The 13,663-nt window shown below is 39.2% G+C and overlaps 2 protein-coding genes across 2 annotated transcripts; one reads left to right on the forward strand and one right to left on the reverse strand.

Annotated features, from left to right (window-relative positions):
* Nucleotides 1-504: 504 nt before the first annotated feature.
* On the forward strand, nucleotides 505-7,683 carry WDR61 (WD repeat domain 61). The gene is made up of 10 exons (XM_010189541.1): nucleotides 505-549; nucleotides 644-671; nucleotides 1,023-1,128; nucleotides 2,006-2,178; nucleotides 3,283-3,431; nucleotides 3,766-3,859; nucleotides 4,634-4,727; nucleotides 5,386-5,478; nucleotides 6,078-6,156; nucleotides 7,411-7,683. Exons 1-10 carry the CDS (start codon nucleotides 538-540, stop codon nucleotides 7,498-7,500), a joined length of 918 nt encoding a protein of 305 aa, XP_010187843.1. The 5' UTR covers nucleotides 505-537; the 3' UTR covers nucleotides 7,501-7,683.
* Nucleotides 7,684-8,573: 890 nt separating this feature from the next.
* DNAJA4 (DnaJ (Hsp40) homolog, subfamily A, member 4) lies at nucleotides 8,574-13,346 on the reverse strand. The gene is made up of 7 exons (XM_010189543.1): nucleotides 13,332-13,346; nucleotides 12,160-12,340; nucleotides 11,143-11,247; nucleotides 10,193-10,420; nucleotides 9,885-10,115; nucleotides 9,262-9,362; nucleotides 8,574-9,181 (listed from the first exon to the last, which is right to left on the reverse strand). The coding sequence occupies exons 1-7, from the start codon at nucleotides 13,344-13,346 to the stop codon at nucleotides 8,963-8,965; spliced, it is 1,080 nt and encodes a 359-aa protein (XP_010187845.1). The 3' UTR covers nucleotides 8,574-8,962.
* Between the last annotated feature and the right edge of the window lie 317 nt (nucleotides 13,347-13,663).

Here is a 13,663-nt window from a genome sequence, read left to right on the forward strand (position 1 = left end):
GGGCCGCGGGGCCGGGGGGGGGAGGGTGGCGGCACCCCGTCCCCGCCGGTGGGCTGTAGCAGCGAGGGGCCAGCGATCCAGCCGCGGGCTGAGGGCGACCTGGAGGCGGTCTGCCACCTTGTCCACAGGGCGGCAGTAGAGAGCGCGAGGCGAGAGGCCTCTCTATTGCTCTGGAGAAGGGCTGGGTGGAGAGCCGTTCTTGCCGCCCTCTCGGTGGTAGAAGACGTCATCACGGTGTGACGGCGGCGGCGGTGACGTTGCGCAGGAAGTTGCGTCTCCTGCTCGGTACGGTAACGGTACCAGTACCGCGAGGGAGGGCAGCGGTGGCCGCAGGCTGAGGGGAGGCCGCGGCGGGGGTGCTGGGCCCTTGCGTGGCGGACGGTTGTCGCCGTGCGAGCGGAGGGTGACAGAAAGGCGCGGTTTCCCTCAGGCTTCACGCCGGTGCCTGCCGTGTGTTCTCCTTCCAGAGCCCTAATGCTGAACCTAATGGGTTTTCTCCTTCTAGGGCATTCTTGTTAAGATTGCTTCCGTGAAGACATGACCACACAGGTAAATAAAAACACAGCATTAATTAGAACTAATCACTAGCTTGATTTTTTTTTAAGGCTGCTTATATGTAATACTAATTATTTTTTCTTTCTAGTACGGTATTCTCTTCAAGCAAGAGCAAGGTGAGAAAACACTAACATGTATCGCATAATACTGGCTTCCTTGGATGATGTAAAATTGATAATGGCAGATATACTTATGAGATGAACTGGATTATGTTTATATTAAGTGTAAGTCTGAATAACCCAAAAATAGCTGTGCTGTTTTTTCAACAGTGACCTTGGGGAACGAAATACATCATGTGTTTTGAAACAAAGCAGTGACAAGGCTCTCAGAGCACTGATAGACTGGAAGAGCATGGGGTCTATTGCTAGCACTACAATTGGCACTTTTAGCTTTACCAAGTCTGGTAGTTTTCTTTCATCAAAATAATCCACTTAATTTTTCATTTGTATGTTTATATTCTCTTTTAGCTCATGATGATGCCATCTGGTCTGTTGCCTGGGGAAAAAATAAAAATGATGGTTCTGAAACAGTAATCTCTGGTTCTTTGGATGATCTAGTGAAGGTCTGGAAGTGGTAAGTGAAGAGCTCTGTATTAACCAGCTTTAAGCCTTGAAAGTATGTATGGAGATACAGCAGTCTTGAATTTCCATAATCTGCAGGGATGTTAGAAGTTACATCAGGGAAGGCACACAAAACAGGCACACAGAACTGTTCTCCTGAGCAAGTTTACTTTCATTGCTGTGTGCCTTCTCCTGTCATGGTAGGGTTCTGATGTGCTTTAGTTTTCAGAGACTGCAAATGCTTTTGAAAATGCATGTCAAATTTTACATGTTATCTGCCAGAGAGTATTACAACTTGGTACATTTCTAAAACAAAGAATTAGAAATGCAGCTTTTTATGAGACAGTGCTTTGGAAGCATGCGTACTATGAAAGGAGTAATGGGAATAGCGTAAAAGAGAAATTACATATTCCTTTTTTATTTACAGAAATCTTCATAATTCTCATACAAGTGACACTGAAGTGTGCTTCTGCAAAGTAATTGTTTTCTATCTTAGCCAAAGCTGTATTAAGTACGTGTTTCACTTTATTTACATGAGTAGCTCTGTTGTGATAGTTGTAAAAGCGTTAGTCATTGCGTTCTGCGCTATTCTGACAGCTCATGGTCTGCTGTGTAAGTAACCAGGTATTGCTGTGCAGTGGAAATTTCAGTGGGACTACTTACAAACCTAAGATGAAGTACATGCTTTGCAGAAATATGGTGAACGATTGATTTATCAGTTCTTTCCGTTAAGTACAGAGAGCAATTTGTGTTTTGTGAGTGAAGTTAGAGTCCCCTTTTGCTGAACAAGTGGAGAAATGTGGATTGTCTTGTTTGTTTTGTCTGAGGTTGGAAATCAATTACGTACCCCAGCTATTCATAACTAGGCTTTTCTTTCCCTTTAATGAAAGGAATGATGAAAAATTGGACCTACAGTGGACTTTGGAAGGTCACCAGCTGGGCGTAGTGTCTGTGGATATCAGCCACACGGGCTCCATCGCGGCGTCCAGCTCCCTGGATGCCCATATTCGCCTTTGGGACTTAGAAACTGGCAAACAGATCAAGTCAATAGATGCTGGCCCTGGTAAGAACTCGGTGCTAAGCTGCCTCTGCATAAGAAGTGTACTTACTCCACATAGTAAATACTCCACAGTGTATAATTAGTGTATATGAGATGACTTGTTTGTTGTTCTGTTGTTTTGATTTTTTAAAAAATCTTTCTTTGCAAAAAATTTAGTGATTTTTATGAGCTCAAAGTAATATCAGGCAATTTTACATTCATTTTTTCACACTACTTACTTTATTAGATACGGTTAGATATGCTTTTTGCTAGATGCATAAAGCAGAATAGAAACCAGCTTGCTCTTACAGATGTATTGCTAAAAGGATATTTTAAAAAATAATTCAAATGCTTATTCAAATTAATTTACAAATCTGAACCTTTTTCGTAAGCACTGCACTGAATTTGAGCCATGTATGTGAGGTTTATTCAGGCAGTACATCCAAGCCTGATGGAGCAAGTCAAAACACAGTTAAGCTGAAGTCTGGATCAATGTTACATCCTCCAAGTTGGAATTCGGGGCCTAAGATCTTACTCTAAAGGTTTCAGTGGTCCACTGACAATCCCTAATTTAAGAACAATCTTGCAGTGTTTTAGGTAGTTAATATTAAGCTTATAGAAAAAAACCTGTGAATTACATTGTGCCAGATAAATACATTGTAGTGCTATAAAAAGATAAGTTTTTTAAAATTCCTTTGCAAAGAATGTTGATCCATGTTACATTCATATATCTGTGTTTCTCCCGCAGCTTCTGTGCTTTGCTAGATACAAGTGTTGCTTTCTTTTACTGGTTTAATATCTTCTGGTACCAGGAGAAAAGCAAGAATTTAGACTTAACTCATGCAGTCTTGTATCTAAATTTTTTGTTACAACAGGGTCTAATAAGCTCAAGGTCTTATTAGAAAATGTAATCTTTTGCTAAACAGAAATAAATAGCTCAAGCTATGCTCCATTAATTACATAGAAGGAAATGAACTTTTATGAGCTCTTCTTAAGAGCATGTAGTAGAGTTTCGAGTATTAAGAGTAGGTAGGGATTTAAATGCATACAGATGCAAACAGAACTGGAATTGTTGAGTAAGAACTAGACACAGTATTCAGCTAACTGATTTTTTTCTTTTTAATACAGTTGATGCTTGGTCCCTTGCTTTTTCACCTGATTCCCAGTTCCTTGCAACAGGAAGTCATGTGGGAAAAGTAAATATTTTTGGTGTTGAAACCGGAAAGAAAGAATATTCTCTGGACACCAGAGGAAAGTTCATCCTCAGCATTGCCTATGTAAGAAGCACAATTGATAATTTCTTATGTGAAACTGCTATTGCTGTAATATGTTGTAAATCAGATATTTTTGTTTATCTCTACATAATACAGCGACACTTTGATGGTTGCAAATATAAACTGTGTGACATTCTCCCCCTGTATTTATGGAGAATATACTTTGATCTTGCTTGTTCATGTATTGTGAGTAAGTTAACTGAAGTCTTCGGGATTTTTGGAGCTCAGGTATCTTGCATAGATCGTATCTGTGACAAGTTGCCAAGAGAATGTCGGTGAGGTACATAGCATAAATGTGTGCAGTTGTTAAATGTGTACTTTTTGTGTTTTATTACAGAGTCCAGATGGAAAATACTTAGCCAGTGGAGCGATAGATGGCATTATCAATATTTTTGATATTGCAACTGGAAAACTTCTGCATACGCTAGAAGGTAATGGTTTGTGAATGTGCAGTACCCAAGTTCTGGCTTCATTCCTCACCAAAAATAAAGGATATAATGCAAGTCAGAGTAAGATACAACAGCCATGGCATAAATGAGTTGGTATTTCTGCCTGTTAGACAGTGTTTAGTTATTTAGTGTGCTGTAGCTTAAACTACTTAAAATATCAGAGGGAAACCATGAACTCAGGCTTGCATCGTAAATGCCTATCTCAAAAGATATAGTAATGCTTAGCTGGATTCTTAAATTGCAGTTCCTCCTTGTATTGCAGAGCAGTACAAGGGAATGAAGCTAATCCAAACGTGCTGCCACTTGTATGATTTTTCTTTCTGCTGTGGTATTAGTTTTAACAGCAATTTATTCCTGTTTTAGAAAATAACCGAACATTTCATGTTGTAGAATATGTGCATTTTTCTAACCCACATAAGTGGGGTTTTAATGTTCATGCAGTGGTATAGTTAATTAAAAAAAACCACTTAAACCAATATGAAATCATATTAGAAAATATGGCAAATTTAATTTCTAATAAAGATCTACAGCTGTAAAAACAAGACACTTTTGTGTTGCAGCAGACAAGCTTTAACATTCTAAGTTCAGAATTACTGTCAGTTTTCATTTTATGTTGTGCAAAGAAGCCTGTGGATGCACTGGGGGAAAGGCTCTTCAGAAGTTGCTTTAACAGGGAATGCTGTTCTAGTGCAGCTCTTTAAGCACTGTCATTAGTAAGAGGAATACATGCTAAGCTGTACACAACTTTGATTTCAGGTCATGCGATGCCTATTCGTTCACTGACGTTTTCTCCAGATTCTCAGTTACTTGTAACTGCTTCAGATGATGGCTATATCAAAATCTATGATGTGTAAGTTGTTGTTTTGCAAGACATGCTAACAGGAAAATAACTATTCAGAGAGGCTGATACTGTAAAAAGTGTATCAAACCCTCTGTTCTCTATAATTCTCTTCATCTTTTGGTGAGTTCTTAATGTGATAAATAATCTTAAACAATAAAACGTTACACCCTTAGATAGTTTTTAAGAAGTGCATAGGTGAATGACAGTCTGTACGTGAAAAATTGTTTTCCTCTTATTTGGCCCTTTAGGCAACAGCCTGATAGTTTTGTGCATCTGCACTGCGTGTGTTTACCCAGCTTAAGCATCAGTTTTGTATCCAGTAAATTATATTTTTGATCTATTTATGTTGCATTGTGCAAAAACTTGGAAGATCCTGTAGAGAAAAAGGCACAGCTTAGCGATCTTCACTCCCCTGCATTACTTAGCTTGCTTCACGGTGAAACTGTTTTGTCCACCAATGTATCTTCTTAGTGACTTCTTTGTATGCTAACCATTTGAAATAGAAAACCAGAATCTGTTGCTACACCAGTTCAGCTTGGCTGAACAAATGTCTAGAAGTCACCTTGCATTCCTCACTGCATTAGCTAGAGTATACCTGCTGCTTTTTCCCTGGAGTTCACAAACCTAATGTTACAATTCTGTTTTCTAAAATTTGTTCTTTCCACAGGCAACATGCAAACTTGGCTGGCACATTAAGTGGTCATGGATCCTGGGTACTAAATGTAGCATTTTGTCCTGATGATACCCATTTTGTTTCCAGGTATTGAGGATTCTTAACTTCCTTATGCTTACCGAAATAACAAATGTATGTAACTTTATATTTATAAAGGGAGATGGGTCATAAAACGTGTACAAATTGCAGTGGAATCTATAATGGAATAACGTACATCACAGTTAAAGACTCAAGAGCCAATCAGTGATACCAGTTGCAGTAAATAGTATTTTATAATGTGAGCCATCCCACTGCAGAGTGGTTGCCTACAAGTGAACATCTAAATGCAAGAGGGCGGTTGGATTCTAAATCACTGAAAAATTGCTGTTGAATTAAAAAGTACAACCTCATGTGGTTGATCTAGTTGAACTTCTTGAACTCTACAACAGCTCAGGCAGTTGGGACCCAGTATATCTAACAGGAGTTTCTTTATCCAGAGTATGTATGTACTTTAAAGAGTCCTCATTTTTGTCTTGCAGATATTGAAACAGTAAAGGTATTTTAAAGGTAACCAGAACCTGGTAGAAGATGCATTTCTTTGTTATTTTATCCCTGTATTTGATGGATGAAAGTGGGTCTTTTAAGTTTGCACTGAACTATAGTTTATCTATTAATTTAAACATTGATCAATACTATTTTTCTTTCAGTTCATCTGATAAAAGTGTAAAAGTTTGGGATGCGGGGACGAGAACCTGTGTTCACACTTTCTTCGACCACCACGACCAGGTATGTCTGTTACTACTTTAACCAGGTCACTGTGTTCACTGAAGAACTTCAGTTGTGTGGTTGTGTCCATCTGTACTTCAAGTTAGCACTGGTTCGACTTCAGCTTGCTGTAATGAAATCTTAACATTTGTTCATAATTGTTTAGCACTTAAAATTGAACTAATTTGCAAGCCTGTAGGTTCATCTCTTCCAAGTAATTTTTTTCAGGTCCAAATAAGAGCAATCCTGAGTGGCCAAAAGGATTCTTTCCAGGCTGTATTTTGTATCTTTGTCTATGGCCTCGTTTATTTCTATCACTTACACAGTGCCTACCTGCGTAAGTGGAGAAAATGCTTACTTAAAAGGATGGAATTATCTGAAAAGATGCTTGAAAGCAGCCTTGAAACCCTGGTGGTTTTTTTCTTGCTGTGTGGTAGCTACCCTTGAGGGAAGTTAAGCATCTATGAAATTACTCATTTTCTAACAAAGTATTTCAGATTTTATTTGGGCTCTGTTCCATACTCCTCTTGCTGGTAACCTTCTTTTCAGTCATCTACAGCTGTGGGGGCTTTTGTACTGAATGAAGTACCAAGCAAAACTGGATTTCCAGTGTTTTAGCTTACCATCTCGTAGGTCTGTGGAAGGCAGAGATCTGTCAGTTCTCTGGAAGGCTGGGTTTTTATTGATGCAAAATGGTGGGTGTGTGAGATTCCCCAAAATGTGCTGTTGTCAACATAGCCATTTCACAACACCACACTAATATCCTGGGTTGCCTTCACTTTTCCTGATGTCATCCTGATGGTGGAGATGGGGCCACTTAAGAGCTTGTGTAGGTGGTGTAAGTTTAAATCAGAGGACTGACCTAAGATTTTCTAAGTTTTGCCCTGCTAAGTTAATGGCTCTCTTAATTAGCCCAAGGATAAACTGGAGCATTCTTCTCTTGCTGTCCTGAAAGCACCGTAAAACACTTTTTTCAGAGAGGAAGACAGGGTGGGTAAAAGCAAAAAAATGGGGCAAGTACTTTTAAGTGTTTTTCAAGGATCTTTAGATTGTGTAATCCATTGTTGTGATATGTGAGACCTTGTCAGGCTACTAGATGGCAGTGTCTTTCTCTGGTTCATCAACCTTATCTGCTGTTAAAGCAGGAGCCATAATTGGCTAATAAGGTGATCTTAATCCTGCCTCTTCTGCTTGTTGTAGTCAATAAATGTGACTGCTATGCAGGTATTTTTTCTTAGTGTCTTGTTGATAACCTTGTGTATGTTCTAATTGCAGGTCTGGGGAGTGAAATACAATGGAAGTGGGTCCAAAATTGTATCTGTTGGAGATGACCAAGAAATTCATATTTATGACTGTCCAGTTTAAATGTCTTGACTCAGACCCCTTGGTGAACTCTTGTGGCAGTTCTTAGGAATACTGCTCTCCTGCCATGTACTTTTTTTTACTATGATAAAAGCATTTAGTAATGATTTGCAAAATGAGATGTTTTTATCCAATTTTGATTTAGCATGAGAAAAAGCTTTAATTTTTTAAAAATAAAAGCTACAGATACAAGTAACTTGTCTCAACTTTGGAATAAAGTATTTTGGGATACATGTAGTCATGGGTGAAATAACTGTTCAGTTAATCTCCCCTGCCTTTATACATAAATAGACTGGAGCTTAAAAGTGTTGACCAAGTCTAACAGCAGCTTATTTTAAGAAAAGGAAGAGTAACTGAGGCTCTATGTGAGGCATGGGAAATGATAGCCTGTGCTCATCTTGATGTTGTCCCAGTGAGAGCAGTAAGGTCATTTAAGTGGAACACCTGCTCCAGCAATTGTAGTGACATGCAGCTTTTGCATCATGGCTTAATTTTACTAAAGGGTGCCAGCTGTTTCCAACCCTGACTTAATACAAACACTGCTAGAAAATAGGGAAAAGAAAAAAAAGCTTTAATAGACTCATTCTACTCTGTCATCTTGCCATGGTATAGAACAGCAGCAGTATACCCAATGCAGCTGGTTTTAGTTTGTCTTAGTTAAGGCTCAAGTACACAATACTTAAGAGGAAGTGAAAACTCTTTCTAGGCAATGCTGAAGCAGAGAGGTTGAGCTTCTGAAAGACCAAAGCCATATTTGGAAGTATTTGCCTGTAAACTATAAGTACATGGGGTACACTATACAAGAAGATACCATTTAATCATACATTACACTTGGGTAGAATTAAGCTACTCTACCGCATCAAAAGAACACAAGGATGAGAGTTATTGTGCAAGGAACAGGGCATGCACAAAATGCTGCTGAAATACAAAGTAAGACAGCTGCTAGTGTTGCAGCTAAAAGAGATGAACATAGACAGCAATCTAGACTACATGATGGAAGTCAGAGCTTAGATAAACTGTTATATTTAAAGAAAGAGGGTTTAAGGTGGCTTAGAAAGTACAGGAGAAGCATGATAAAATGTGAAGAATTCTATTTATTAGAAGTTATTTCTGCTATGTTTTATTCTATGAAATTAATTTTCCAGTATGAAAGTATTTACATAAGACACTCCACTTAGCCTCTATCAATATTGCCAAAGTCTTATATAAATAGCATAGGTGAAATAAATTGAGAACCTTAATAGCAAAGGAAAATGTATACCCAGTCAGTTGGTTCTCAGCTGTGTGACATTTGCTTTATATATAAAGACTACAAGAACACAATATAAATTAGTTACAAAAAGGTGATACTGACAGCGCAGCAACTCAATTTGCTGAACACAAAAAACACAAGCAGTGGCTATTACAGCCATGCAGTTTTCATTGTGAAAATTTACATTTTAGATGACATCCATTCCACCTTGCTTTAAGATGTCTGACACTGTACTCCTGTTCTTGGACCCTCCTCATCTTCTTCATATGCTTCTCCCCCACTGTTACGGTAGGTTTGCTCACTTGGATCAAAATCTTCTAGGTCTACCTGATCCATCTCATCTGTAATCATAACATCTTCTCGTGGAGGTAGCAGCGCCTCCAGCAGACACAGTTTCTCCCTTGGGAGCCAGTAGTGCTCTGGGAACTGGACCTACAATTTGATTTTTAATGAAGTTACTCCTGATGCCAACACAGGTACCTTTGCTACAGAAAAGCAAGCAGTCAACTTACCAAAAATTGTATAATTAAGTTGCCTTTGTCCATTGGAGATTTGTAGATGGGCATCCCTTCATTGCAGATACACTTTAGGTCACCATGTTTTATCACTTCACCTACACAGAGGCAAGAGCTGTCAGTAAGCCTGCATGACAGACATTTCACAACCATGAACAGCAGAGTTTCAACACAAGCAGTGTTCCCTGTTGTCACAGCATCTGAGGGATACTACCAAGCAACTTGGAAAAGGCTGCAGACTGAAAAGGACTAAACCCAAGCTATACAGAAGTAAGGCCATTTAGGCTACTTCTGCCACTCTTAAGAAAATCAGCATCTCTTAGCATAACCTTCAAGATGAATTAACAGATAATCTAGTAGAGTTAAAATTTCTGGCCTAATTTTCCTGGCTATCCACCAACTGAGGCTGAAATTTATTAAGAAGCATTCAACAGCTGCAGCTATAATTCTGCATGTAATGTTTTAGGAAGAGTGACTAGGTTAAATGACTGCAAGCACAGTTTATATCTGTTGCATCAACTGGTTAAAAAAACCTCCTGAACAATCCCTCACAAACATCCAGTCCAGGCACAATTAAACAGGCAAGGAGTCTGTATGGCATCTGAACACTTCAGACCTACCTGGCCTAGATGATATGACTAGAACTCTGTTATCCAGAGTTTCAATGGTCTTTCTGAAGCCACATAAAGCCTCTGAGAGTTGGATTCTCATTTTGGTGATTAAGTCATGCCCTCGCCTCTGAAAAACGCTGTGATCCTTTTGATCAAGCACAATTATAACATCACCAGGCTCCAGATCAGGCTCCTGGTCACCTTCTCCATGAAATACTATCTTCTGACCATCTTTCATACCTGGAAAAAAGAAATCCATTAATTCCTTGCAGAACTGAAGACTACCACTAGGGACAGAACAAATACACAATTCTTACCTTTATCAACATGAACTTCTATGATCTTTTTCTCTCTCACAACCTTACAGCCATTACAGTTGTCACACCTGTCCTTCGGATTTATTCTTTCACCTTGGCCTTTGCATTCAGGACACACGGTTTGAATTTGCTGTACCATGCCAGGTCCAATCTGCTGAACTAGAACTTGCATTCCTCTTCCTTTACACACTGGGCACTTTTCTACTGCCCCTCTCTTTCCACCATAACCTTTGACAAAAAAATAAATCTGATCTCAGTCACAAAAAAAAGTTACTCTACAGTAGTCAGGTTAAAACTCATTGCCTTCAAGAGCACCTGTAGGACAGCTTACAAGTAACTGGAATTTGGTTTCCATAAAAAAAATGCCCAAGTTAAAACTTTCTACAAGCAAAAGAAAGCCAAGTTTTCTATGCACAGCTTCTTCAGCCCTGCCCCCCTCCAAATACATCTTTGTTTTCAAGGAACTAACAGCATACTGACTTCAAGCCCTAGACATTCCACTAATACTTTGGAAAGAATCTGCTTGCTAAATATTTAATAGAGTACAAAGATATAAGACCTCAAAGATTTACCTCAATGCCAGTCATTATGGATACTTAACAGCTGTGAAATGAGGTACATAATAAAAGGAAGATTCCACTGACAGTAATTAAAAAAATGAAGCTTAACAAAACCACTATTTATAAAAGTTCCAGATAAAGACACTTTTAATTTAGGTGCCCTTAACTATAATTCACAGCAAGTTTAAGTTTGCCATTAAAACAGTAACTTTATACCACTATGTTTAAGAAAGCTGCCTTAAATAAGAAAACACCCTGGCAGACTTTTTTGGTGAAGGGGTAGAACTAAAAACACCACACTTCTTTCCCAGCCCCCTCCCAATATTCTTAAGAAAAAAATGCAGCTTGGAGTAAGAGGTGTTTGAAACAACTAATTGGGGTTATTTTTACCTTCACACTTTCCACAGATAACATTCTTTTGCAGTGCCAGCTTTCTTGTGATACCATTATATAAGTCCTCAAGAGATACACCTAACTGGTGCACAACATTTTTGCCTTTAAAGAAAAAACAGAAGAGGAACATTAATTCCAGTTCAGCTGTTGCAAGGACAAACGTTTATTTATAAGACTTCTACACTAGTTCATACATGCAGTCTCACTGAAAAAATGTACAGTTAACTCCAAACTTTGAACACAGCTCAGCCCCCTTAAAAGTATGTGCAGTTCCATCAGCTTCCACTGAGCTGCACCCACTTACACCAGAAAATGAAGTTTAGCTATAATTAAACAAAGCATCACTAAAGCCACCCCATCCCTCCTCTTACCCCTAATTTTTTAAGCTTAACTGAAATGTCAAGATGCAAGGACACTACCAGCTTCAGATCTAGTCAATTTAAAAGTTGCTATTATGCCTACCTATATATTTCCATGCCACTTCATAGCATAATTTTGAAGATTTGACAGCAAGTTACTACTTGCTCCTTCAACTGACATAGGGCATGGAAAACAAAACATACTGTGCTTTTGGCAGCACTCAGTTACACATAATTTTTCCCAAATATTTTCAGGAGATTTAACTGAAATTTAAAGTTGATGGTGTCCTCTGAAGCAAGTTGCCCAAATATAAGTGAGGCACAGATCCGGAAAAAAGGTAACTTAAAAAAACCAAAGTTCTTAATTCAACTGCTCTAACCTCCCCAATGTTTCCCCCTCCCCTACAGGTTACCCACACCCACTTGAACAAAGAATAAATGAAACTCATAAGAAAGACTGCTATGGCTACACTATGTTATCTATGTTATTAGAAACTTAATGCTACAGTAACTAAAAAATTCAGTTTACTTAATCTATTGTTGCAATGGGTAATCCCCACACTGTGTGCACTTAGCAGAACAGCAGTACATAGCACAGGTGTTTTATGCTGAAGTGCATGGTTATTGTTTCTAGAACTTGTTTAGAACTGTGTACCTCTTCTCTCTCTATTCATTCGGCCTCCACCACCAAAGAACATGTCAAAGATGTCCATGGGTGAAGAGAAGCTGCCGCCACTCAGGCCTCCTTCTTTAATAGCCTGCTCCCCACCCTGGTCATAGAGGTCCCTTTTCTTTGGGTCCGACAGAACTTCATATGCCTGGGATATGAGCTTAAACTAAAAAGAAAAAAGAAGCTCTGAACAACTATGACCAAGAGGAAAAGTAACCCTCTCATATGCAACTCCATCTTCAGATTGAGCCACTATAGCACTCTTTTGTAGCATTTGTCTTTTTCCAAAATGAAATTCACTAAGCAAACATGTAATAGACTACAATAGTACACTTTTGTCCAAGAAAACAAACCCTTTTCTTCTCCCCCCTCCTCCCATGTTACAAGTGGACTCAATTCAGACTCACATCCAACTCACAAGCATATGCAAACTACATTTTGATGACTGTTAACCGCAAGCATCATATACCTCTAACATCCATTTAGAAAGGGGTATGATACTATCCCATAAGTACTGGAGGTCCCCAGATGCTCAGTGGCCACAGCAGGGCTAGCCATTCTATGTCTACACAGGGATCCTTCATGGCTGCTGAGCTGCTAGAACCAGCTAAAACTAACAGACATTTATGTTACCAGACACTGGTGCTGCTTAATCATCGCAAACAAAACGACCCAGATACAAAACATCCACTTCATAAAAAAAATAATGGGTTTTTTTTAAATATCTATCGAGAATTGCCTATTACTAAGATGACTAAGTCAATTTTTAAACACAATTTTATTTTACTGAAATCACTACTTCAATCTTTAACATCGTTAACTTATAACCAGGTAAAGTGGTGTATGTAAAGAAGCAGGCCAAAAATAAAAGCAGAAAATGCTACCTCTGACTGTATTACTATTGAATTAGCTTGACTTTTGTGAATTAGTGCACTAGACGCACAAATATGGAGCTTCTATTCCTGTATTATCAGACCAGCTTTTACATACATAGTCCTATCATTTTCCATAGTTGTCCCAGTTGTGGTCCTCATTTATTCATAGCACCTCTTAGGCACTATGTGGAGTTGAGGAGGTCTCTGCTAACAGCACATAAAATGGCTTCGTTATAAACAGTCCACCCATGTGCAGCCCAGTGATCTCCTCTGAATAGTTACCTTGTACATCTGCATTAACAGTTTCTCTGAAGAAAACTCATCTTGCTTAGGAGCACAAATCCATCCAGCGCAACCCCAGCACACACCACAGTGCTGGCAGCTGGATCCACCACTGGCCTTTGCAATATCTGACACAGCACACTGGCCAGCAGGACACTACAAATCCTTTCAGCTTCACCTGTTTTAACCAGCAACTCTACTAAGAATGAGCTCCCACCGGCAGCTACGGGGAAACCAGTAGGAACTGCGTCCAAAGAGAGGAACAAAGGCACGCCCCCGCCTCCCCCCCCAACTGGGGCCTGCTGCCAGGCTCAGGGTTCTTTTACAGACTG

The sequence above is a fragment of the Mesitornis unicolor genome, unplaced genomic scaffold, assembly GCF_000695765.1.
Source record: "Mesitornis unicolor isolate BGI_N332 unplaced genomic scaffold, ASM69576v1 scaffold7258, whole genome shotgun sequence".
Classification (NCBI taxonomy): Eukaryota; Metazoa; Chordata; class Aves; order Mesitornithiformes; family Mesitornithidae; genus Mesitornis; species Mesitornis unicolor.

What these genes read in the sequence shown, in the direction of transcription:
- WDR61 (XM_010189541.1), top strand. An exon ending in GTCAATAGATGCTGGCCCTG is followed by an intron (nt 2,179 to 3,282) that starts GTAAGAACTCGG and finishes TTTTTAATACAG; the next exon opens with TTGATGCTTGGTCCCTTGCT. An exon ending in TCATCCTCAGCATTGCCTAT is followed by an intron (nt 3,432 to 3,765) that starts GTAAGAAGCACA and finishes GTTTTATTACAG; the next exon opens with AGTCCAGATGGAAAATACTT.
- DNAJA4 (XM_010189543.1), bottom strand. An exon ending in AGTCATATCATCTAGGCCAG is followed by an intron (nt 9,363 to 9,884) that starts GTAGGTCTGAAG and finishes GCCTCTGTGTAG; the next exon opens with GTGAAGTGATAAAACATGGT. An exon ending in ACTTAATTATACAATTTTTG is followed by an intron (nt 9,182 to 9,261) that starts GTAAGTTGACTG and finishes ATCAAATTGTAG; the next exon opens with GTCCAGTTCCCAGAGCACTA.